Source organism: Hyla sarda, chromosome 10, assembly GCF_029499605.1.
Source record: "Hyla sarda isolate aHylSar1 chromosome 10, aHylSar1.hap1, whole genome shotgun sequence".
Taxonomy (NCBI): domain Eukaryota; kingdom Metazoa; phylum Chordata; class Amphibia; order Anura; family Hylidae; genus Hyla; species Hyla sarda.
The window spans coordinates 126,512,139-126,535,742 of NC_079198.1; the positions used below are offsets into that span (position 1 = coordinate 126,512,139).

Sequence of the window (23,604 nt, forward strand, 5' to 3'; positions counted from 1 at the left end):
TGCTCGCATCTCTGCTCTGTACTCTGGCTGGCCGGCCACTCACTCATTCATGCTGTGTTCCATGCTGGGAGTGGTAGTACTACCTAAAAAATACTTTTTTAAGTGAAAAAAAAAACACACACACACACTACATTTTTATTATTGTCAGCTACATTTTTAGTGCCCTGCCTGCACACGTAAATTGATCCGTCTCATAATTAATACAAATTTTGTTATAAAAATATGAATTTCACTCCTGCATCTTTTATATATACATATATATATATATATATATATATATATATATAAATATATATATCGTATTTTTCGCCCTATAGGACGCACCGGCGTATAAGACTCACCCAATTTATAGGTGCAAAATCTAAAAAAATAAAGATTTTGAACCCAATAGTGGTCTTCAACCTGCGGACCTCCAGATGTTGCAAAACTACAACTCCCAGCATGCCCGGACAGCCAACGGCTGTCCGGGCATGCTGGGAGTTGTAGTTTTGCAACATCTGGCGGTCCGCAGATTGAAAACCACTGCATAGGAGGTAATACTCACGTGTCCTCGCTGCTCCGGACCCGTCACCGCTGCCCTGGATGTCGCTCCATCGCTGTCGCCGTGTCCCCGTCGCTCCGGAACATCTCTGCTGTCGGCCGGGTATCCTCGCTCTCCGTCGCCGCCATCACGTTGTTACGCACGCCGACGCACGTACGAGACGACGAGGAAGGAGAGCGCCGGCCATACAGGGGATCCCTGAACGGAGAAGACACCGAGGAGGCAGGTAAGGTCCCTCCCGGTGTCCTGTAAGCACAATCCCGGCTATTCAGTCGGGCTGTTCGGGACCGCCGCGGTGAAATTCACCGCGGCGGTCCCGAACAGCCCGACTGAACAGCCGGGTTAGTGTCACTTTCCCTTCAGACCCGGCGGTCAGAGTCTGAAGGGTTAATACAGGGCATCACCGCGATTGGTGATGTCCTGTATTAGCCGCGGGTCCCTGCCGTTGATGGCCGCAGGGACCGCCGCGATAGGGGTATATTCGCCGTATAAGACGCACCGAATTTTTCCCCCCCAGTTTTGGGGAAGAAAAAGTGCGCCTTATACGGCAAAAAATACGGTATATATTTGTTTTGGTACCCAAGAAATTTTGATAAAAAGGGGCCAAAAATGCAATTTCCACTCAAAGGCAAAAAACGCCAGAAAAAAATTAAGAAAAAAACGCCAAACACAGGAAGATGCTGTGGCGTTTTTTTTTTTTTTTTGCCGTTTTTTTGGGCCACAAAAAAACCAAGTAGAAACTTAGCCTTAGTAAAGCTTTCACTGGAGTCTGATAAAGTCTGAATTCTGTCTTATTAGGGACAGCGCGAGAGAGAGAGAGAGAGAGAGTTCTCCATCCACCATGCTTTACACTGCTGCTCGCATTGGCTATAAATTCAATCTCCGCAGGAAGTCAGTGCATACAGGGTTGATCACAATAAGGGCAGAATGATTATGAACGCCAAATAAGTAAGTGACCCCCCCCCCCCCTTCCCTAGTGGGGGAAGCAATTATTCATTTATCAGATTAGTGGTGACTGTGAACATACAATTCTTTATTATCAGTTTGTATGTTCATGTGCGGAGTGGAAACTGTGTGTATATAAACTGTAAATCCAAATTTATACACTACAGATGAGTCACCGGCAAACAGCGTGGGCGTAGATTCCACAAAATGGGGCAAACGCGACTGATTGGCGGCGGCCACTCAACCCAGATCTGGCGTTCAGTCCTCTGCCAGGTCTTGTCCTCCGCTCACAATTCGCTTGTAACATCCGCAGATTTTTATATGTCCTTTTACGTTAATGATGATGAAATATTATACGCGTAACCTGCTACATGACCGCGCCGTCTGCCTGCGATCATCCGACCGCGTCGCCAAGGGGCCTGTGTGATATGTGGAGCTGCGACGGTCGCTCTAATTTTTGTGACAGTCTCAAAAAAAAAAAAAAAGATATACACAGTCATGGCTGTAAATGTTGGCACCCCTAAGTATTTCTCACAGGAAAGGATTGCAGTAACACATGATTTGCTATACACATGTTTATTCCCTTTGTGTGCATTGGAACTAAACCAAAAAAGGGAGGGTAAAAAACCAAATTGGATATAATGTCACCAAACTCCAAAAATGAGCTGGACAAAATTATTGGCACCCTTAACTTAATATTTGGTTTCACATCCTTTGGAAAAAATAACCGAAATCAGTTGCTTCCTACAACCATCAATAAGCTTCTTACACCTCTCAGCCGGAATGTTGGACCACTCTTCCTTTACAAACTGCTCCAGGTCTCTTATTGGAAGGCGCCTTTTCCCAACAGCAATTTTAAGATCTCTCCACAGGTGTTCAATGGGATTTAGATCTGGACTCATTGCTGACACTTCAGAACTCTCCAGCGCTTTGTTTCCATCCATTTCTGGGGGCTTTTTGACGTATGTTTGAGGTCATTGTCCTGCTGGAAGAGCCAAGATCTCGGATGCAAACCCAGCTTTCTGACACTGGGCTGTACAGTGCGACCCAAAATCCGTAGGTAATCCTCAGATTTCATGATGCCTTCCACAAGACGTTTTCCCAGAAGGATTTTGGTTACTCAAGTTCACTTTGGCAAAATGTAGTCTTGTTTTTTTATGTCTGTGTCAGCAGTGGGGTCCTCCTGGGTCTCCTCCATAGTGGGGTCCTCCTGGGTCTCCTCCATAGTGGGGTCCTCCTGGGTCTCCTCCATAGTGGGGTCCTCCTGGGTCTCCTCCATAGTGGGGTCCTCCTGGGTCTCCTCCATAGTGGGGTCCTCCTGGGTCTCCTCCATAGTGGGGTCCTCCTGGGTCTCCTCCATAGTGGGGTCCTCCTGGGTCTCCTCCATAGTGGGGTCCTCCTGGGTCTCCTCCATAGTGTTTCATTTCATTTAAATGTCGACGGTTAATTCACACTGAAACTGATTCTCCCTGAGCCTGCAGGACAGCTTGAATATCTTTGGAACTTGTTTGGGGCTGCTTATCCACCATCCGGACTATCCTGCATTGACACCTTTCATCAATTTTTCTCTTCCGTCCACACCCAGGGAGATTAGCTACAGTGCAGTGGGTTGTAAACTTCTTGATAATGTTACGCCTGTGGACAAAGGCAAATCTAGATCTCTGGAGATGGACTTGTAACCTTGGGATTGTTGATATTTTTCCACAATTTTGGTTCTCAAGTCCTCAGACAGTTTTCATCTCCTCTTTCTGTTGTCCATGCTTAGTGTGGAACACACAGACACACAATGCAAAGACTAAGTGAACTTCTCTCCTTTTTATCTGCTTTCAGGTGTGATTTTTATAATGCCCACACCTGTTACTTGCCCCAGGTGAATTTAAAGGAGCATCACATGCTACAATTTTGAAAGGGTGCCAATAATTTTGTCCAGCCCATTTTTGGAGTTTGGTGACATTATGTCCAATTTGCTTTTTTTCCTCCCTTTTTTGGTTTAGTTCCAATACACACAAATGTGCTGCTGCAACCCTTTTCTGTGAGAAATACTTCATTTTCTAGAAAAATTTCAGGGGTGCCAACATTTACGGCCATGACTGTATATATATATATATATATATATATATATATATATATATACAAGAAAAAAGAAAGTATTTTTTTTTTTTTTTTTTTGTATATATATATATATATATATATATATATATATATATATATATATATACATCAAATAATGGTGAAACAAACAACCGGTTGTCAGATCGCACCGACCTTTAAGGGGGACAAACTGATGATTTGTCTCTTGCAATTGGATCTGTTTTGGGCTAAAAACAAAGAAAAAATTTTGAAATTTTTTAATTTAACTTTTCTCTTTTTCTCACCCCTTTTATCTATAAAAATCAATTAGGCATGCGTTTTCCTGTCTGTAATTTTTTTAAATATATTTATTTAGTAAATATTTTATATTTATTTCATATCTTTGGAGCAACAATAAAGCTCCTTTTGCTCTTTATTTAGCATTTTAATTTTTTTTTATGTATTTAAAGGGTTATTCCAGCCTTATACATCATATCCCCTATCCAAAGGATAGGGGATAAGATGTATGATCGCAGGGGTCCCACCACTGGGACCCCCGCAATCTTGGTGCAGCCCCGGCATTCTGTGCTAGGCGCTGCCTCCGAGACGGGGACGTGGTGTCACGTCACGGCCACACCCCCTGGTGATGCCACGCCCCTCCGTTCATGTCTATGAGAGGGGGCGTGGCGATATTAGGGGCCAGAAAACCCCTTAATTTTTTTTTTTTTTTATATATTTATTACTATTTTATTACATGTATGTAAGATGCAAATAGACATTAGAAATTAAACACAGAGGAGGAGATAGAACAAGAAAAATTAAAAGGCAAGAGAATTCTTTGGGAATTTGCACCAAGATTAGTCCCATAATATTTGCCACATGTCTTAGGCTTGCAGACCACTTGGCAGGAAAAAAAACATAAACGTATTTTGTTTTGTTTTTTGTGCAGTCAAAAACACTGTGTCCAATTAGCTGGGAGTTAATAGGAAAATATGAAACGCCATACCCACATAGCCTATTTTTTTATTTTGTATTTATTTTCACTCTTTTTGTGGCATTTTTAGGTTTGGGCAGTTTTTCTAAATCGCAGTATGCTGACGGTATGGTGTTTTTTTTCATGAAATGTTGGCTTTTTTCCTAGTTTGAAAAAGATGCTAGAAAATATGCTACGGTATATGTTTTTAATATTGTTTTTTTATTATTGTTTTTCCTCCTAATTCTTCAAATAAAAAAAATCAAAAGAATCACACAATAATAAAAAATAAAAGTTATGTGATAAAACGCCAAAGGAAGAAAACTATACTAATACACACTGGCCAACATTTATCATTGTCTTTAGACAGTTTTTTGTTACTAGAAAAGGTGCATAAAAAGGCGCAAGCAGGGTTTATTTGTGCCTTTTTTGCGCCTTTTGGTTTACACATTTCTGCTGATTTTGAGTTGCAATCCACAGATTTTGGCAATACACGTGATATGGAAGGGTTTTATGAACTGCGCCTTTTTGTGAAAAGGTGCAAAAAAGGTGCAAAGCCACTGAAAAGTCTCTTAAACTAAACCAGCCCAGAATTAGCTTAGCTGTTTGGTGTATGTGAAGAGAGAAATTTCAGAAAATGTGATCTGCACAAAATGTATCAAATGCTTTGGCCGGCATTTATCATTGTAGGTGTAAGTGAAGCATTTATCATTGTAGGTGTAAGTGAAGCATTTATCATTGTATGTGTAAGTGAAGCATTTATCATTGTAGGTGTAAGTGAAGCATTTAGGCTAGGTTCAGATTACGGAATCTCCGGGCAGAAAATTTCCGCCCGGAGATTCCGAGTACGGCCGGCGCTGACTGAATCAGTCGGCGCTAGGACCGCGCGGACACTGCAGTCTCCCATAGACTGCAATGTGTTCCGTGCGGATTTCCGCCTGAAGAAAGAGCAACCCCTTTCTTCAGGCGGAAATTTCCAAGCGGATTTTCCGTTCACAAATTCCGCTTCACAAATTCCGAAGTGTGAATTTGTGAACGGAAAGCCATTCACTACACTATACATTTTAGCAAGCAGAATTTCTGCCTGCAATTTCAAAGCAAAATTGCAGGCGTAAATTTCGTAGTCTGAACCTAGCCTTATCATTGTAGGTGTAAATGAAGCATTTATCATTGTAGGTGTAAGTGAAGCATTTATCATTGTAGGTGTAAGTGAAGCATTTATCATTGTAGGTGTAAGTGAAGCATTTATCATTGTAGGTGTAAGTGAAGCATTTATCATTGTAGGTGTAAGTGAAGCATTTATCATTGTAAGTGTAAGTGAAGCATTTATCATTGTAGGTGTAAGTGAAGCATTTATCATTGTAGGTGTAAGTGAAGCATTTATCATTGTAAGTGTAAGTGAAGCATTTATCATTGTAGGTGTAAGTGAAGCATTTATCATTGTAGGTGTAAGTGAAGCATTTATCATTGTAGATGTAAGTGAAGTATTTATCATTGTAGGTGTAAGTGAAGCATTTATCATTGTAGGTGTAAGTGAAGCATGTTTTTACACCTTTTTGTGTGCTGGTAATGTGTAGAAGCACCAAATTTATTAAAAAGTCACAGGGCATTTGATAAATTTTGTGCAGGTCACATTTTATGAAATTTCTCACATAAACCAAAAAGCTGAGCTAAGTCTGGGCTGGTGTAGTTTTAGAGACTTCAGTGGCTTTTCGCTTTTTTGCACCTTTTCACAAAAAAGGCACAGTTCATAAATCCCGTCCATATCATGCCTATTGCCAAAATCAGTGGATTGCAATTCAAAATCAGCAGAAATGTGTAAACCAAAAGGCATAAAAAAGGTGCAAATAAACCCTGCTTGCGCCTTTTTTGCGCCTTTTCTAGACACAAAAAACACGCTAAAGACAATGATAAATGACCATTTAATAAATTTGGTGCTCCTACACATTACCAGCACACAAAAAAAAGGTGTAGAAAAATGCTTCACTTACACCTACAATGATAAATGCTTCACTTACACCTACAATGATAAATGCCAGACACATTTTTTTTTTTTTTTAAAGCCCGGGCGTATACTGTAAGTTTTTTTTTTTTTTGTGAAGTTTTTTCCGGCCGCAAAACCGTCAAATTTAGGACGTGTGTAATCCCAGCCTTAAAGGGTACCTGCCACCATCTCCATTGCTTTTTATTATGCTGCTGGTATGTTGGCCTCTTCATTACCTGCCCCCCACAGTTTTTCTTTTTAATTTTTGCCCTGCATTTCCTTCATAATCCTCTTTCAAAGCTTGCTCACTGCAGGCAGTGTTAAAGTGTACCTGTCGTCAACAAAAACTTTTTATATAATGTAGATAATACAATTATATGTATATTTGTAATATACATCGGTTAAAAAATATGTATATTTATGGGGAAAAAGTGCTGTCCCTGCAGCTATTGCCTGTGATGAGTCCAAATACAGGAAGTGAGGGCGGGACAAGCAGGGTTCTGTGCAGGCTCCTGGCTTGTCAATCATCCTCATGTGTGAGCCTATAGCATGTCACAGAGCCTCAGTGCACAGAGTCCTGCTTGTCCTCAGTGTACAGATCCCTGCTTGTCCTCAGTGTATAGAGCCCTGCTTGTCCTCAGTGTACAGGTCCCTGCTTGTCCTTAGTGTACAGAGCCCTGCTTGTCCTCACTGTACAGAGCCCTGCTTGTCCTCACTGTACAGATCCCTGCTTGTCCTCACTGTACAGATCCCTGCTTGTCCTCAGTGTACAGATCCCTGCTTGTCCTCAGTGTACAGAGCCCTGCTTGTCCTCAGTGTACAAAGTCCTGCTTGTCCTCACTGTACAGAACCCTGCTTGTCCTCACTGTACATAGCCCTGCTTGTCCTCAGTGTACAGATCCCTGCTTGTCCTCAGTGTACAGGGCCCCGCTTGTCCTCACTGTACAGATCCCTGCTTATCCTCAGTGTATAGATCCCTGCTTGTCCTCAGTGTACAGAGCCCTGCTTGTCCTCAGTGTACAGAGCCCTGCTTGTCCTCAGTGTACAGAGCCCTGCTTGTCCTCAGTGTACAAAGCCCTGCTTGTCCTCAGTGTACAGAGCCCTGCTTGTCCTCAGTGTACAGAGCCCTGCTTGTCCTCACTGTACAGAACCCTGCTTGTTCTCAGTGTACAGAGCCCTGCTTGTCCTCAGTGTACAGAGCCCTGCTTGTCCACCCTCACTTCCTGTATTTGGATTCCTCATAGAGACACACAGGCAATAGCTGCAGGGACAAAAATATACAACATTTTTTTAGCCAATGTATATTACAAATAAACATATAATGGTATTATCTACATTATATAAAAAGTTTTTGTTGATGACAGGTACACTTTAAATGTAGCTGAGGTGCGCCATGCAGCGTGCACAGCGCTTGCTCCCGCCTGTCTGATTGACAGGCAGGGAGCTGCGCTGTGCTCATCAGTGTCCCGGTTGCACTATGAAATTTAGGATTCGTGCATGAGTCTGAACTCTATGAGAGACTTGCGGTCGGGACATGTAGGGAGACCCCTAGTGGTCAGTTTTTACAAGTCAAAATAAATATATAAATATAAAAAAATTTTTATGACATGTTATTAGAAAGTTGTTTCTAATACATTAATTAACAACATATAAAAAGTTTTTGTGATGACAGGTACTCTTTAAAGGAGGACTAAACCTAGAAATGATCGATAGAAGTAAACAGGAGATAATCTTTCCCCATATAGATCTGTTCTGTGTTTTCTGCTGTGGGAAGTGACTGAGAGGAAGGAGTTTAGTCTAGGGTCCGGGTTTAACAATTCTTATGCCCTACTGCAGAGGGGAGAGGCTCCTGCTGCAGACAGCTATATCACACCCAGAGGCAGGACAATGAAAGGAAGAATGAGGACACCTAGAGGAGATTTCTTTATCTATTTCTCAGTTTTATATTTGCAATGTGAGATGAAAAGAAAAAGAAAAGGAAGGGGGAAATTAAGATTATTCTTATTTTTTTCCGGGCATTTTGCATTTTGTATATTTCGCGTCTACTGAATTCCTTGGGCACAATATACAAGTATGCATACATAAGGGGAAGGGGAGGGGATGGGTCATGTGTCTTCTCACTGGCTGTCTGGACATACTGGGAGTTGTAGTTATGCAACAGCTGGAGGCATTCTGGTTAGGAAACACTGTCTTGGAGACTGCCAAGCTAACCTGGGGAATTTTAAGTATGCAAAAAGTATGCAAAGTAGCTCACCTCCAGAATGCAAAAAATAAAAATAAAAAATTGCATTCTAGTGCCACCTCCAATAGGTGGCGCTGAAGAGTATGGTCTTTTTAGTAGAAAAAAATCAAGAAAACTATTTCAGCTCACCACTCTGCAATGCTGGATGATCAGAAGTCAGATAGAAGAAGAAACCGACGCGTTTCGAGCCTAGTCTGGCTCTTAGTCGTGGCACGACTAAGAGCCAGACTAGGCTCGAAACGCGTCGGTTTCTTCTTCTTCTTCTTTGTGTGTCGTATATCCATGGATATCCTATGTTTTTAACCTGATGGATTAAAAGTCAAGTTTTACGTATTTTTCACCTCTCAAGTGGACTAGCTGGAGGTCCGTGCTTTTTTGCCCATTCTTTGTCCATGGTCTTTTTAGTACAGCATACATGTATGGTAGCCTTCAGGTATCCTAAAGGGGGGAGTCTAATGCAGTGTTTCCCAATCAGCGTGCCTCCTGCTGTTGCAAAACTACAACTCCCAGCATGCCCGGACAGCCGATGGCTGTCCGGGCATGCTGGGAGTTGTAGTTTTGCAACAGCTGAAGGCCCCCTGGTTGGAAAACACTGGTCTATCAGTATGCTGCACGTTCTCCTTGCTCAGTGACCTTGGTTCTGCTTCCCTTATGTAAACCACAACCTGCACACTTCTCGTGTCTCGTGTTCTGCGCTCGCCCCCTCTGACCTTTTATCGTATTGATCGACGGCTTCGCAGCGATTACGTCATCGCTTCTACAGCTAAATGTTTTTCCACCGGTAATGACCACACACTGAGCGAAACTGATAGTTATGTGACCCCCCCCCCCCCCCTTCAAGTCATTGGTCGCATTGTGAAATATCCAAAAAAACTGGTATTACTAGTGAGACAATCGCTTATTGTCAATTTCCGTCCTTTTTGACCATCCTCATCTTGCCAGTTCATGACACGGATACCGAAACGCACAGTAAAAAAACGGACGCGAGGGCTGGGATTACACTCCAAATACTCACTGCGGCCTGGTGTTTTTTTGGGGGGCAAGAATGCTGCCGCCAGTTGTTAGCTTGGTGTCCATAGGAGTTTTTTGTTTTTTTCACACAACAAAATTTCCGAACAGAATTCCGCGGAAACATTCCGCCGCAGTGGAGTCCCATTGATTTCAATAGGATTCTGCTGCACTGTGCACACGGCGGAATTTCCGCCATAAATCCCAATTGAATATTTCTGCGGATTGCGCTTTATAGCAACGGCACATTTCCGAGTGGTCGTAGTTTCGCCAAATCAAGCAAATGCGCAGAATGTCCGGGCAAACATTCCGCACATTATTGGCCCTGTGAATAGGGCCTTAAGTGGTGTTTTTAGGCACAGGGTCAGTTTGTCAGAAATGTTCTGGGTGTGGCATATTTTTTATTTTAGAGAACTTTTGGCATTCTTATGGTATCTCCAATAGACTTCTATAGGTAAAAAGAAAAAAAAAAGGATTGGGTTTAGTTTTTTGGTAAACCCCCCCATTCGAAATGAGGCCACCTCCGCGTGGTGGATGGGGGACACGTTTTGATCAAAAAGTGCGCTAAGAGCCTCCATTTTTTGACCAACCTTCTTTTTGTATACTCTGTATTTGCCACAGCAGCGTGCACCCATGTATTAGGTAGTAGTGCTGGCTATTCATAATTTTTTTTCTTCTTATTTCCAACACACAACGACCAAAGGCGTCCCATCTATAGTAATAGCAGGTGGTGGTATACAGGGTCCTTACCCCTCTTGGATATATAAGGTGAACTCTGCATGTGAATAGGGCCCTGGTCAGAAGGGTCAAGCAATGTGCCTTGTTTTCCATCAGAGCTTCCTATGAGTTGGAGGAGAGCCCACGGGGCCCAGGAGTGGGGCCAGCACTGATGTCTGTGACAATGTATTTACTGTGTCTTCACATTTCTGACACTTTGTAACAGGAACTTATTGTTTCCTAAAATAGCAAGTGCAGTTCCGTGTCCATGGGCCATCTCTAAAGTTCCCTTTATGGGACAAACCTGATCAGCTTTAGGTTACCAGACTAGACTGAATGGTTTCGACAAACAGAAATGGCTCCAGTCCATCGTTGGTTTGGCTGTGTAATACAATTAAAGCTTTGATTTGTTACAGAATACATGAGCAGTAACATTGGGAGGTGGTGGTTGGGTTTGGACGACCACTACAGTCACCTGCATGTGCGTCCTGTAAGCTGTCAGTTCCTTCTTCTGCCATTTCTTTCCACAGGCTACAGGTCCCTCTGGGGCACATTCCATGAGATATCGGGACAGGACTCTTACTACTTACTGAGTAGAAATATGTGGTGACCCACGGTGATGGCGGGACCACAGGGTGTAGCGGTGTAGGTGGATGGGGGCAAGATGGCATTAACCCCAGGGGCAAGGTGTTATTAATCTCTAATGTTCCTGACACCAGAGTGGTCTTTGGGTATCGGGAACCACCCAGACGCTATCTCCACTATTCCAATAGCTAGGCAGTGAAAATGAGAGTCTACAACCAGGTTATGGTTTAACGGAGGCTTTACTGAGGTCAGATAGGTGTTATCATCTTTACACCTCGGCCAGAATCCCAGAGAGGTGGCCAGGAACACAGAAGGACCTCGCAGCTTGCTGGGACCAATTATACTTGTAAAGGACTTTAGAAAATTGACTTGAGGCTTGACTAGACTGTAGATAGTGACAGCAGACATAGACTTGACTTACTGGAATGACTGTAGATTTGAGGCCTTCCAGGTGCTGGACACTAGCACTGAGATCTCTGGTGTTTGCTGGTCTCAGTAAAGTGATAGAAGAGAGAGAATTGTAATGGCCGCCCCCTTATATAGAGGCAGGAACTGAGCCAAAGACCATTGGTCAAGCTGTGGTTCATGTGTTAAACTAGTGCCCTCATGTGACATCTCACAGGTCCTTTAGACTGACTATACATTGATGAACTGACTACAATCCTATTACAATAAATGACAGTATAGTAACAGCAGGGGAGACACTGCAGGAGAGCCCCAGGTCACTAAGGGACTCAACCTGACAGGGCCTAAGTGTAGTGCAGAACCATGTCCTGTACTGGGATATCACAACTGCAAAAGGAGCACATGATTAGTCACTTTATGGTGGTGTATTCCAGTCACTGTATGGGGGCATTATCCAGTCACTGTATGGGGGCATTATCCAGTCACTGTATGGGGGCATTATCCAGTCACTGTATGGTGGTGTATTCCAGTCACTTTATGGTGGTGTTATCCAGTCACTGTATGGGGGCATTATACAGTCACTGTATGGGGGTGTTATCCAGTCACTGTATGGGGGCATTATACAGTCACTGTATGGGGGTGTTATCCAGTCACTGTATGAGGGGGTTATCCAGTCACTTTATGGTGATGTTATCCTGTCACTTTATGGTGGTGTTATCCAATCACTGTATGGTGGCGTTATCCAGTCACTGTATGGGGGTGTTATCCAGTCACTGTATGAGGGGGTTATCCAGTCACTGTATGGGGGTGTTATCCAGTCACTTTATGGTGATGTTATCCAGTCACTTTATGGTGGTGTTATCCAGTCACTGTATGGGGGCATTATCCAGTCACTGTATGGGGGCGTTATTCAGTCACTGTATGGGGGCGTTATCCAGTCACTGTATGAGGGTGTTATCCAGTCACTGTATGGGGGCGTTATCCAGTCACTGTATGGGGGTGTTATCCAGTCACTGTATGGGGGTGTTATCCAGTCACTTTATGGTGGTGTTATCCAGTCACTGCATGTGGGCATTATCCAGTCACTGTATGGGGGCATTATCCAGTCACTGTATGGGGGCATTATCCAGTCACTGTATGGGGGCATTATCCAGTCACTGTATGGTGGCGTTATCCAGTCACTGTATGGTGGTGTATTCCAGTCACTTTATGGTGGTGTTATCCAGTCACTGTATGGGGGCATTATCCAGTCACTGTATGGGGGTGTTATCCAGTCACTGTATGGGGGCATTATACAGTCACTGTATGGGGGTGTTATCCAGTCACTGTATGAGGGGGTTATCCAGTCACTGTATGGGGGTGTTATCCAGTCACTTTATGGTGATGTTATCCAGTCACTGTATGGTGGTGTTATCCAGTCACTTTATGGTGGTGTTATCCAGTCACTTTATGGTGGTGTTATCCAATCACTGTATGGTGGCGTTATCCAGTCACTGTATGGGGTGTTATCCAGTCACTGTATGAGGGGGTTATCCAGTCACTGTATGGGGGTGTTATCCAGTCACTTTATGGTGATGTTATCCAGTCACTTTATGGTGGTGTTATCCAGTCACTGTATGGGGGCATTATCCAGTCACTGTATGGGGGCGTTATCCAGTCACTGTATGGGGGCGTTATTCAGTCACTGTATGGGGGCGTTATCCAGTCACTGTATGGGGGTGTTATCCAGTCACTTTATGGTGGTGTTATCCAGTCACTGCATGTGGGCATTATCCAGTCACTTTATGGTGGTGTTATCCAGTCACTGTATGGGGGCGTTATCCAGTCACTGTATGGGGGTGTTATCCAGTCATGATATGGTGGCGTTATCCAGTCAATGTATGGGGGTGTTATCCAGTCATGGTATGGTGGCATTATCCAGTCACTGTATGGGGGTGTTATCCAGTCACTGTATGGGGGTGTTATCCAGTCATGGTATGGTGGTGGTATCCAGTTTCTGTATGTCATTGTTATCTAGTCACATTGTGATGGTGTTATCCAGTCATTGTATGGGGGGTGTTATCCAGTCATTGTATGGGTGTGCTATTCAGTTACACTATGGAGTGTTATCTAATCATGGTATGAGAGTGTTATCCAGTCACTGTACGGGGGTGTTATCCAGTTATGGTATGGTGGTGTCTCCAGTTTCTGGATGTCATTTTCATGTAGTCATATTGTGGTGGTGTTATCCAGTCATTGTATGGGGGATGTTATCCAGTCACTGTATGGTGGTGTTATCCAGTCATTGTATGGTGGTGTTATCCAGTCATTGTATGGGGGATGTTATCCAGTCATCGTATGGGGGGTGTTATCCAGTCATTGTATGGGGGGGGGGTGTTATCCAGTCATTGTATGGGGGGTGTTATCCAGTCATTGTATGGGGGACGTTATCCAGTCATTGTATGGGGGGTGTTATCCAGTCATTGTATGGGGGATGTTATCCAGTCATCGTATGGAGGGTGTTATCCAGTCATTGTATGGGGGGTGTTATCCAGTCATTGTATGGGGGGTGTTATCCAGTCACTGTATGGTGGTGTTATCCAGTCACTGTATGGGGGTGTTATCCAGTCATTGTATGGGGGGTGTTATCCAGTCATTGTATGGGTGTGTTATTCAGTTACACTATGGGGTGCTATCTAATCATGGTATGAGAGTGTTATCCAGTTACATTATGAAAGTGTCATCCAGTCACTGCACGGTGGTGTTATGAAGTCACAATATGGCGGTATTATCTAGCTATGGTATGGGTTGTTATCAAGTCACAGTATGGGAGCATTATCCAGTCTTATTATGGGGCGGTGGCATGGCGGTGTTATTTAGTTATGCGCGGTTATACTCAATCTCTGGCTGGCCTCGCCCGCTCACCTGGGCATGCTGAAACATCTAGTTAATTCCCTATGACTAATATCTGGATGAATCTTCACAGAGTCCTCAACCATACATAATTGGTATTACTAGGGGCAGATGACTGGACACTATTAGTAATGCACCCCCCCCCCAGCGACGTCTTCTGCAGCATTGGTGGAGGATGGAACATGCCTTTTAAATGCAATAAAATCTCTGGGAAGGCTCAATTATGGCTTGTTAAGTGCTCAGTAAGAGCTTGTCAGGGCTCGCCGACATGGAAGAGGCTCTAATGTGCACTGCCGTCTATAGTGATCTCAGGACAGGAGTATAGCAGCTGCCAGGCAGTGACAAATGGGGCAACATAGTCCGGAGGATAGGAGGAGTAGTCCTGAGTGGAGACCACTAATGCCACTTTCAGTACAAGCCTATAGGGCAGTGTTTCCCAACCAGGGTGCCACCAGCTGTTGCAAAACTACAACTCCCAGCATGCCCGGACAGCCAACGGCTGTCCGGGCATGCTGGGAGTTGTAGTTTTGCTACAGCTGGAGTCACCCTGGTTGGCAAACACTGCTATAGGGGCATTAAAGGGGTACTCTGGTGAAAAACTTTTTTTTTTTTTAATCAACTGGTGCCAGAAAGTTAAACAGATTTGTAAATGACTTCTATTAAAAAAATCTTAATCCTTCCAGTACTTATTAGCTGCTGAATCCTACAGAGGAAATTCTTTTCTTTTTGGAACACAGAGCTCTCTGCTGACATCACGAGCACAGTGCTCTCTGCTGACATCACAAGCGCAGTGCTCTCTGCTGACTTCTCTGTCCATTTTAAGAACTTTCCAGGAGTAGGAGAAAATCCCCATAGAAAACATATGCTGCACTGGTCAGTTCCTAAAATGGACAGAGATGTCAGCAGAGAGCACTGTGGTCATGATGTCAGCAGAGAGCACTGTGCTCGTGAGGCCAGCAGAGAGCTCTGTGTTCCAAAAAGAAAATAATTTCCTATGTAGCATTCAGCAGCTAATAAGTACTTGAAGGATTAAGATTTTTTTAATAGAAGTAATTTACAAATCTGTTTAACTTTCTGGCACCAGTTGATTTAAAAAAATAAAAAAAAGTTTTCCACTGGAGTACCCCTTTAATACAGAAATGGGGGTAATATGAAAACTAATCCCCCCTACAAGCCTTTTATAAGGTGCCAAAATTCAGGACCATGATGCTTTGGGGCATGAAGCAGCATTCAGAAGCCTCCTAGGCCTGTGCAGGGCTTCTGTCAGACCCAAGAGACCCCCCCCCCCCCCACCCATTCCCTTCAGACTACATTCACATGGTGGACATTTTTTAGAATATCCGCTCAGAAAACAAAGGTGGACATTTATCATAAAATACTGGCGCTATAGACAGAAATGCATTTCTAATCGGATTCCGCCGAAAGGATTTGACATGTCCATTCTTTCGGCAGAGGCCGGAATCAGGATTCTGTGGCAGATGTTTCAGCTGCGGAAATTCTGTTGTGTGCACGGTGCTTCAAAATCCCATTAAAAAGGAATGGGACTCCGCTGCAACAGAATTTCTGAGCTGAGATTTTCTGCCAGATTCCGTTTGGAAATTCTTTTGTGTGAGCATAGCCTTAAAAGGAAAATGGCATTCATGACAAGTGACGCGAAAAGAAACCAAATTTAGTTGTTCACAAAATTTTTTTTTTTGGGGGGGGGGGGGGGGGGGGGGGGGTTGGTATTGGAATTTGTGTGAAAACAAGCATGGATTCGACTTGCAGCTGGCTCCCATTGACCACAATGCGAGTCTGTTACTCCGTGCGCTTGTATGGGCCCTTATCTATTCAGTGTGCACCAACTGAAGGTACCCAACGGCCGCTAGGGAAAAGATTTGGGTGAACAAATTCCTTAGCGCAGTGTTTCCCAACCTAGGTGTTTCCAGCTGTTGCAAAACTTCAACTCCCAGCATGCCCGGACAGCCAACGGCTGTCCGGGCATGCTGGGAGTTGTAGTTTTGCAACAGCTGGGGGCACCCTGGTTGGGAAACTCTTCTGTAGGAACTGGAATGGTGCTGCAGACATTAAAGCGTACCTGTCATATCACAGAAAAAATGCTTACCCACTAGGTCATGCAGATGCTTTACACGTCTTTGTGTCTAGCTTCTGTATTTAGCTCACATATCCCTCTGTTCTGCTGCTCACTCGTTCTGACATCCACTGTTCAGGAAGGGGTGTGTCCAAAGCAAGCACTGAGCCCGCCCTCACTCACCATGCCTTTAATTTCTCCCTGCTCTGTAACCCTTCCCATTTAAGCAATGATTTCAGAATAGGCTGCTGTAAGCGTCCTCTTGTAAAATTTTGGCCAGAATTTCCATAATGTGGACGAGTCCTTAGCGCTATGTTCACGCGGGTGCGGATTTTCCACAGTGGATACTTCTTGTGTCGTCCAAAATGTGCAGAAAATCGAGCTACCGACAGGATTTGTAATGGAAGAGTCTGAAAATTCCACAGGTGTTGTAGATTTTGTTGCAGAAATGCTGCAGATCTGTAGCAAAATCCATGATGCAGAAAATAGGTTTTATTTAAAAAAAAACCAAAAACAACATGTTCCGTTGCACTTAAATCTGCAGTAAAGTTGCCGCCCAAAGTGACTGAGCCCTTAGGCCCATAACGTGCGGCACTAAAATCTTTATCTTATAACAGCAAACTGATGCCAACAAAGCGCGGTCCAGCGGCCATCTTGTATTTCAAGGTTATTCTCCTTCTGGCGTATCTGCGTGTCGCCCCTGACAATGTTGGTTTATCTCTTTTTGCTGTAACTGGATATGTTCATTTTGCAATTGGCACCGGTTTTTACTTGGCGCCCTGGAGTCGGCCCCTTTACTTGTACATGATGACTCCGGGACAATGTCAGCGAGCTGGCAAGGACGTGACAATCACGCTGGAAGGTGTGAACGACAAGGTAAAATTATATTTGCGGGTATCGTATAACGCTTCCATAGTGACATTTCCTCCAATGATGAGAAAATCCCCTCGTGAATACAAGAACTTAAGTCATTCCATTACTTTGATTCGGTCATCTTTTTACTGGGAAAGCTGGGTGACTACTAATATGGCTGCCATTAACGTTCCAATAGGGCAGTGGACTCCAAAATTAGGACCTTCCCCCAGCTGTTTCAAAACTACAACTCCCAGCATGCCTGGACAGCTGTCCGGGCATGCTGGGAGTTGTAGTCTTGCTACAGCTGGAGGTCTACAGGTCCTCATTGGCTGACAATTGAATCTAGTGTCAGGAATTTAATGGCAGACATACTGATAGTCCCCCAGCTTTTCCAGAAACTGATTAGTTCCAGAGATGGATAAGACCAGTTTGTCCACATCCCTCGTGAATAAAGGAATTTGAGTCTTTCCCCTAATTCAATTCGGTTGTCTTTTTTCAGGGAAAGCTGGGTGACTACAAATATGGCTGCAATGAACGTTTCAATAGGGCAGTGGTCTCTAAACTGTGGACCTTCAGCTGTTGCAAAACTACAACTCCCAGCATGCCCGGACAGCCGTTGGCTGTCCGGGCATGCTGGGAGTTGCAGTTTTGCAACAGCTGAAGGCACACAGTTTAGAGACCACTGCAATAGGGGGCATCACCCAGCTTTTCTACATTCCTCATTGGCTGACAATTGAATCTAGTGTCAGTCCTTGCTTTTAATGGCAGCCATGCTGATAGTCACCCAGCTTTTCCAAAAATGGATAAGACTAGGCACCAGACTATTGGTACTTCCAGTGTATCAGATGAGAGAAGAATATGCACCTTGAATCTTAAGCCGACTGTCTCTCTCCACTACCCTGAGTTCTGAAGATTCTTCTTTCCTTTCATCCTGACAGTCACTGCTGGATTTGATGCGAGGAGCAGAACATCTTCAGATCTCGGTTCACTGGGGACATGTGCTGTGTGTGAAGAACACGGGGTTAAATATGCTGAGGAGGGGAGCGAACGGGGGGAACCGGTCCTGCTATTTAAGTATATGAAAGGTTGTATTTGGGTCATCAGAACTGTAGAAGATGAAGGACGGAGGAAGATTCTGCGGAGGAATCAGGGGAGGCTTGAAATGAGGCCAGAAAATAGGTCAATGCAGTACAAATCTGAATGTGTGTAAAGATTTTTGTAGAGTGCGAGGTATGGTCTCTGTGGAAATTAACAGGAAACGACAACCCATTATATTACATCTTATAGATCATCTCAAACCGGCGAGAGTATGACTAAAATAATAACTACTATAATACTGCCCCCTATAATACAAGAAAATAACTACTATAATACTGCCCCCTATAATACAAGAATATAACTACTATAATACTGCTCCTATATACAAGAATATAACTACTATAATACTGCTCCTATATACAAGAATATAACTACTATAATACTGCTCCTATATACAAGAATATAACTACTATAATACTGCTCCTATATACAAGAATATAACTACTATAATACTGCCTCCTATATACAAGAATATAACTACTATAATACTGCCCCCTATAATACAAGAAAATAACTACTATAATACTGCTCCTATATACAGGAATATAACTACTATAATACTGCTCCTATATACAAGAATATAACTACTATAATACTGCCCCCTATATACAAGAATATAACTACTATAATACTGCTCCTATATACAAGAATATAACTACTATAATACTGCCTCCTATATACAAGAATATAACTATTATAATACTGCTCCTATATACAAGAATATAACTACTATAATACTGCCTCCTATATACAAGAATATAACTACTATAATACTGCTCCTATATACAAGAATATAACTACTATAATACTGCTCCTATATACAAGAATATAACTACTATAATACTGCCTCCTATATACAAGAATATAACTACTATAATACTGCTCCTATATACAAGAATATAACTACTATAATACTGCTCCTATATACAAGAATATAACTACTATAATACTTCCTCCTATATACAAGAATATAACTACTATAATACTTCCTCCTATATACAAGAATATAACTACTATAACACTGCCCCCTATAATACAAGAAAATAACTACTATAATACTGCTCCTATATACAAGAAAATAACTACTATAATACTGCTCCTATATACAGGAATATAACTACTATAATACTGCCCCCTATAATACAAGAAAATAACTACTATAATACTGCCCCCTATCATACAAGAAAATAACTACTATAAACCACAGTAGTAGACAAATGGTGGCACAGCTTCGCAATATTGTACTTGAGACAAATGTAAAGTCCACTTCAGGGGAGGCAGTTAGATATACAGTAGTTGCAAAACCCAGGGGTGCAGATTATGACTGGATTACAGGTAATAATACACGGTGAAAGGCAGAAAAGGAAATCGCACTCACCCTCTGTAGTTGCAATGATGAGGTTTTTATTTTTCCAAGATTTTCATAAGGAAAAACAAGGCATGAGGTGTGGAGGGTTCCGAGACAAACAACAAGTTTCACACCTGAACGGTGCTTCCTCTGGTTTGAGCTCCTTGGGTCCTGGCTAAAGACTCCGACGCCAAGTTACGGACAACGGTAGCTTTACTGAGGGTAGACAGATGGAAAAGTCTATACAGTTCAGCCAGGGCCCAAGGAGGTGACCAGGGATGCAGAGACCTTAAGGACTTGATGGGACTTGTAGTAGGACTGGACAATTGAATGCAGACCACGCTGACTTGACAGATGACAGGGACTGACTTGACTCATAAAGCTGTGACTTTCTCTTACTTGACTTGATGGCGGCTGCAGGATTGGACTTTGAGGTCTCCAACACTCTGGACACACACACTAGACAAGACTGCACTGGACCTCAGCAGAAGAGCAGAGATCAAAGAGAGAGAAGCTCCACCCAGGGCTTATATGGGGGAGACTAGCAGGGAGCCCATAGGTCACTCCTGGGATCACCTGGTCACTGGTACCTCCTGGGTAACAATCACATGACATATCACATGGTATAACTCTTAAAGCAACATTACATTTTATAACACTTTACATGGTAAATCATATTTACAATGGGGAAACAAGTGCAGGGGGCCTTGGGGACACTGATGGAGGCCACCTGACAGGACAGCAGGAGCGCTGGGTAACACCTCCCATACTGGGCCACCACACAGTCACCATTTGTCAAGCCTGCATAAAATTGACCCTACTACAAGTCCCAGCAAGCCCCTAAGGTCTCTGCATCACTGGTCACCTCCTTGGGTCCTGGCTGAACTGTATAGACTTCACCATCTGTCTACCCTCAGTAAAGTTATCATTATCCGTAACTTGGCGTTGGAGTAATTATTGCCCCCGTGCCTAGCCCAGGATCCAGCGGTATACCTTCAGGTGGTATTGAGGATAAACCATGCCCTGGCGTCACGATTACAAGGAGTTAATGCCATCTGCCCCTAGGGTAACAACATCTGCCCTGCACCGCACACCCCGTTACCACAGTATCTACAGAAGATAAGTGAGCATCAGAACTGGAGCATGGAGCAATGGAAGAAGGCGGCCTGGTCTGATGGATCACATTTCCCGTCTAGTGGATGTCCGGTTCCATGTGTGTCACAGATGGTACCAAGGTGCATTATGGGAAGAAGACAAGCTGGTTGGGCAGTGTGATGGGGAATATTCTACTGGAGACCTTGGGGGAGATTTTTCAAAACTTGAAAAAGTTGCTGAGTTGCCCATAGCAACCAATCAGATCACTTCTTTCATTTCTGAACAGGCCTCTGAAAAATGAAAGAAGCGATCTGATTGGTTGCTATGGGCAACTCAGCAACTTTTCCTTTGGACAGGTTTTGATAAATCTCCCCCCACTGTGTCCTGGCATCATGTGGATGTTGCTGTCAGGCTGGGTTCACATCACGTTTTATGCAATTAGGGACCACATACGGCTGGACCACGGTCTTAGGTCCGGTGCGAGAACCACATACGAGACACAAATGAGCCGACCGGAGTCAGCGCTTCACTCCGGTCGGCTCAGTGAAATACATTACAAACGGGCCGCATACTTCAGGGATACGGGAGCGCACCGTTTTAGCTCCCCCCAGCCGTATGCGGTCCCATATTGCATAAAACGTGATGTGAACCCAACCTGACCCGTATTACCTACCTAAACATTGTACAGACCGAGTTCCCCCCTTCATGGCAGAGAGATCCCTAATGGCAGTGGCCGGATAATGCCCCCCTCACCACATTGCAGACATTGGGGGTATTCATCAAGAGTGGTGTAGGGGAACGTCTTTTTACCCAATTAATTTATGTGGGGGAAACCTGCGCCAAATTTATATAATTGTGCAGGGCAAGTGCTAAATCTGGTGCTGATCCCATTCCTTACTTCAGTACTCTACTTTGTATGGTGCCCCTCTGTGACTTTTTGTGCGACTTTTTGTCCCGTGCGACAAAATGTGTTTAAAAATGCTGTTTGCAGTCAGTTTTGTAAGCCAAGTCAGGGCTCGTGTAGACTTGCGCCTAATTTAGCGCAGTTGCGACAAAAGATGCGACAAACTGAAAAGTCGCATATCATGAATTCCTGACCACTGCAGGATATCAACTGAAATCATGACTTGGTACGTTCTTTTCGAAAAAACCTTCTAAAGCAAAAGAGGGAGATTTATCAAAACCTGTGAAAAAGAAAAGTTGCCCAGTTGCCCATAGCAACCAATCAGATCGCTGCTTTCATTTTTAATAAGGCCTCTGAAAAATGAAAGAAGCGATCTGATTGGTTGCTATGGGCAACTGGGCAACTTTTCCTCTGCACAGGTTTTGATAAATCTCCCCCAAATTCGCAATTAAAAGTCTCAAAACAGCATCTGAGACACACTGGGGGAGATTTATCAAAACCTGTGCAGAGGAAAAGTTGCCCAGTTGCCCATAGCAACCAATCAGATCGCTTCTTTCATTTTTCAGAGGCCTTATTAAAAATGAAAGCAGCGATCTGATTGGTTGCTATGGGCAACTGGGCAACTTTTCCTCTGCACAGGTTTTGATAAATCTCCCCCACTGTGCGACAAATGTACACCACAAAACCAGGGTAAAACCAATTATAAATTCCTCCAATGTCCGGGAATGAGGAATACAAAGAGATCAAGATGGTGATTCAGGCTCCAAATATCCCAGATCTTAATCTAATTAATCGCTTATGGCAGTGGTCTCAAACTGTGGCCCTCCAGATGTTACAAAACTTCAACTCCCAGCATGCCCGGACAGCCGTTGGCTGTCCGGGCATGCTGGGAGTTGAAGTTTTGCATCATCTGGAGGGCCACAGTTTGAGACCACTGGTCTATGGGATGTGCTGGAGAAACAAATCCCATCCATGGAGGCCACACCTCACCCCTTACAGCAGGGCCGGCTCTGCCTATAGGCAAAGTAGGCAGCCGCCTAGAGCGCCCTCTTGATGGGGGGCGCCGCTCTGCCTGCCACAAGAAAGTTAGGGTGCGTTCACACTGCGGAATCTCCGCTCGCTGAATTCAGATTCCGTCTGGCGGCCGCCGCCGAAAATACTTCAATTGCCTGAACCATTACCATTGACGGCTATACAGTGCTGGCGGAATCCGCGCAAAGAATGAACATTGTCCGCTGCTTAAATTCCGCAGTGTGAACGGGTCACGCGGAGACCCATTCACACTAATGTTAAGTTCACACCGCGGAATTCCGCCCGTGGAATTCTGTGGGAATTCCGTAGTGTGAACACACCCTTAGACAATCAGCATCTGAACCACTCGTTCAGCCAGCAGCATGAGAAGGAGGTTTGTTACAGTGTGTCACCCCAGTAGTAAGGAGATTACATGAGGGGGAGGTTTGTTACAGTGTGTCACCCCAGTAGTAAGGAGATTACATGAGGAGGGGGTTTGTTACAGTGTGTCACCCCAGTAGTAAGGAGATTACATGAGGAGGGGGTTTGTTACAGTGTGTCACCCCAGTAGTAAGGAGATTACATGAGGAGGAGGTTTGTTACAGTGTGTCACCCCAGTAGTAAGGAGATTACATGAGGAGGGGGTTTGTTACAATGTGTCACCCCAGTAGTAAGGAGATGACATGTGGAGGAGGTTTGTTACAGTGTGTCACCCCAGTATTAAGGAGGATACATGAGGAGGAGGTTTAATAGAGTGTGTCACTTCAGTAGTAAGGTGATTACATGAGGAGGAGGTATGTTACAGTGTGTCACCCCAGTAGTAAGGAGATTACATGAGGAGGAGGTTTATTACAGTGTAT

The 23,604-nt window shown here is 43.9% G+C and overlaps 1 protein-coding gene and 1 long non-coding RNA gene across 6 annotated transcripts in view; one reads left to right on the forward strand and one right to left on the reverse strand.

The window, feature by feature from the left end:
• Positions 1-23,604, forward strand: part of UBASH3B (ubiquitin associated and SH3 domain containing B) — a 131,595-nt gene that overhangs the window by 12,192 nt on the left and 95,799 nt on the right. Inside the window, exon 1 of one of the 5 annotated variants that reach the window (XM_056543060.1) lies at positions 20,727-20,969. The exons of 2 other annotated variants lie outside the window; for them this stretch is intronic. In XM_056543060.1, the coding sequence (XP_056399035.1) occupies positions 20,878-20,969 (92 nt within the window). In that variant the 5' untranslated portion in view covers positions 20,727-20,877. Of the gene's footprint in view, positions 1-20,726; positions 20,970-21,554; positions 21,620-22,356; positions 22,424-23,604 lie in introns of those variants that run through there. 2 more of the 5 variants (XM_056543062.1, XM_056543063.1) reach the window with 2 other exon arrangements.
• LOC130293870 (uncharacterized) lies at positions 16,754-19,919 on the reverse strand. The gene is made up of 3 exons (XR_008848322.1): positions 19,765-19,919; positions 18,153-18,527; positions 16,754-17,288 (listed from the first exon to the last, which is right to left on the reverse strand). It is a non-coding gene; the product is annotated as an uncharacterized LOC130293870 (long non-coding RNA).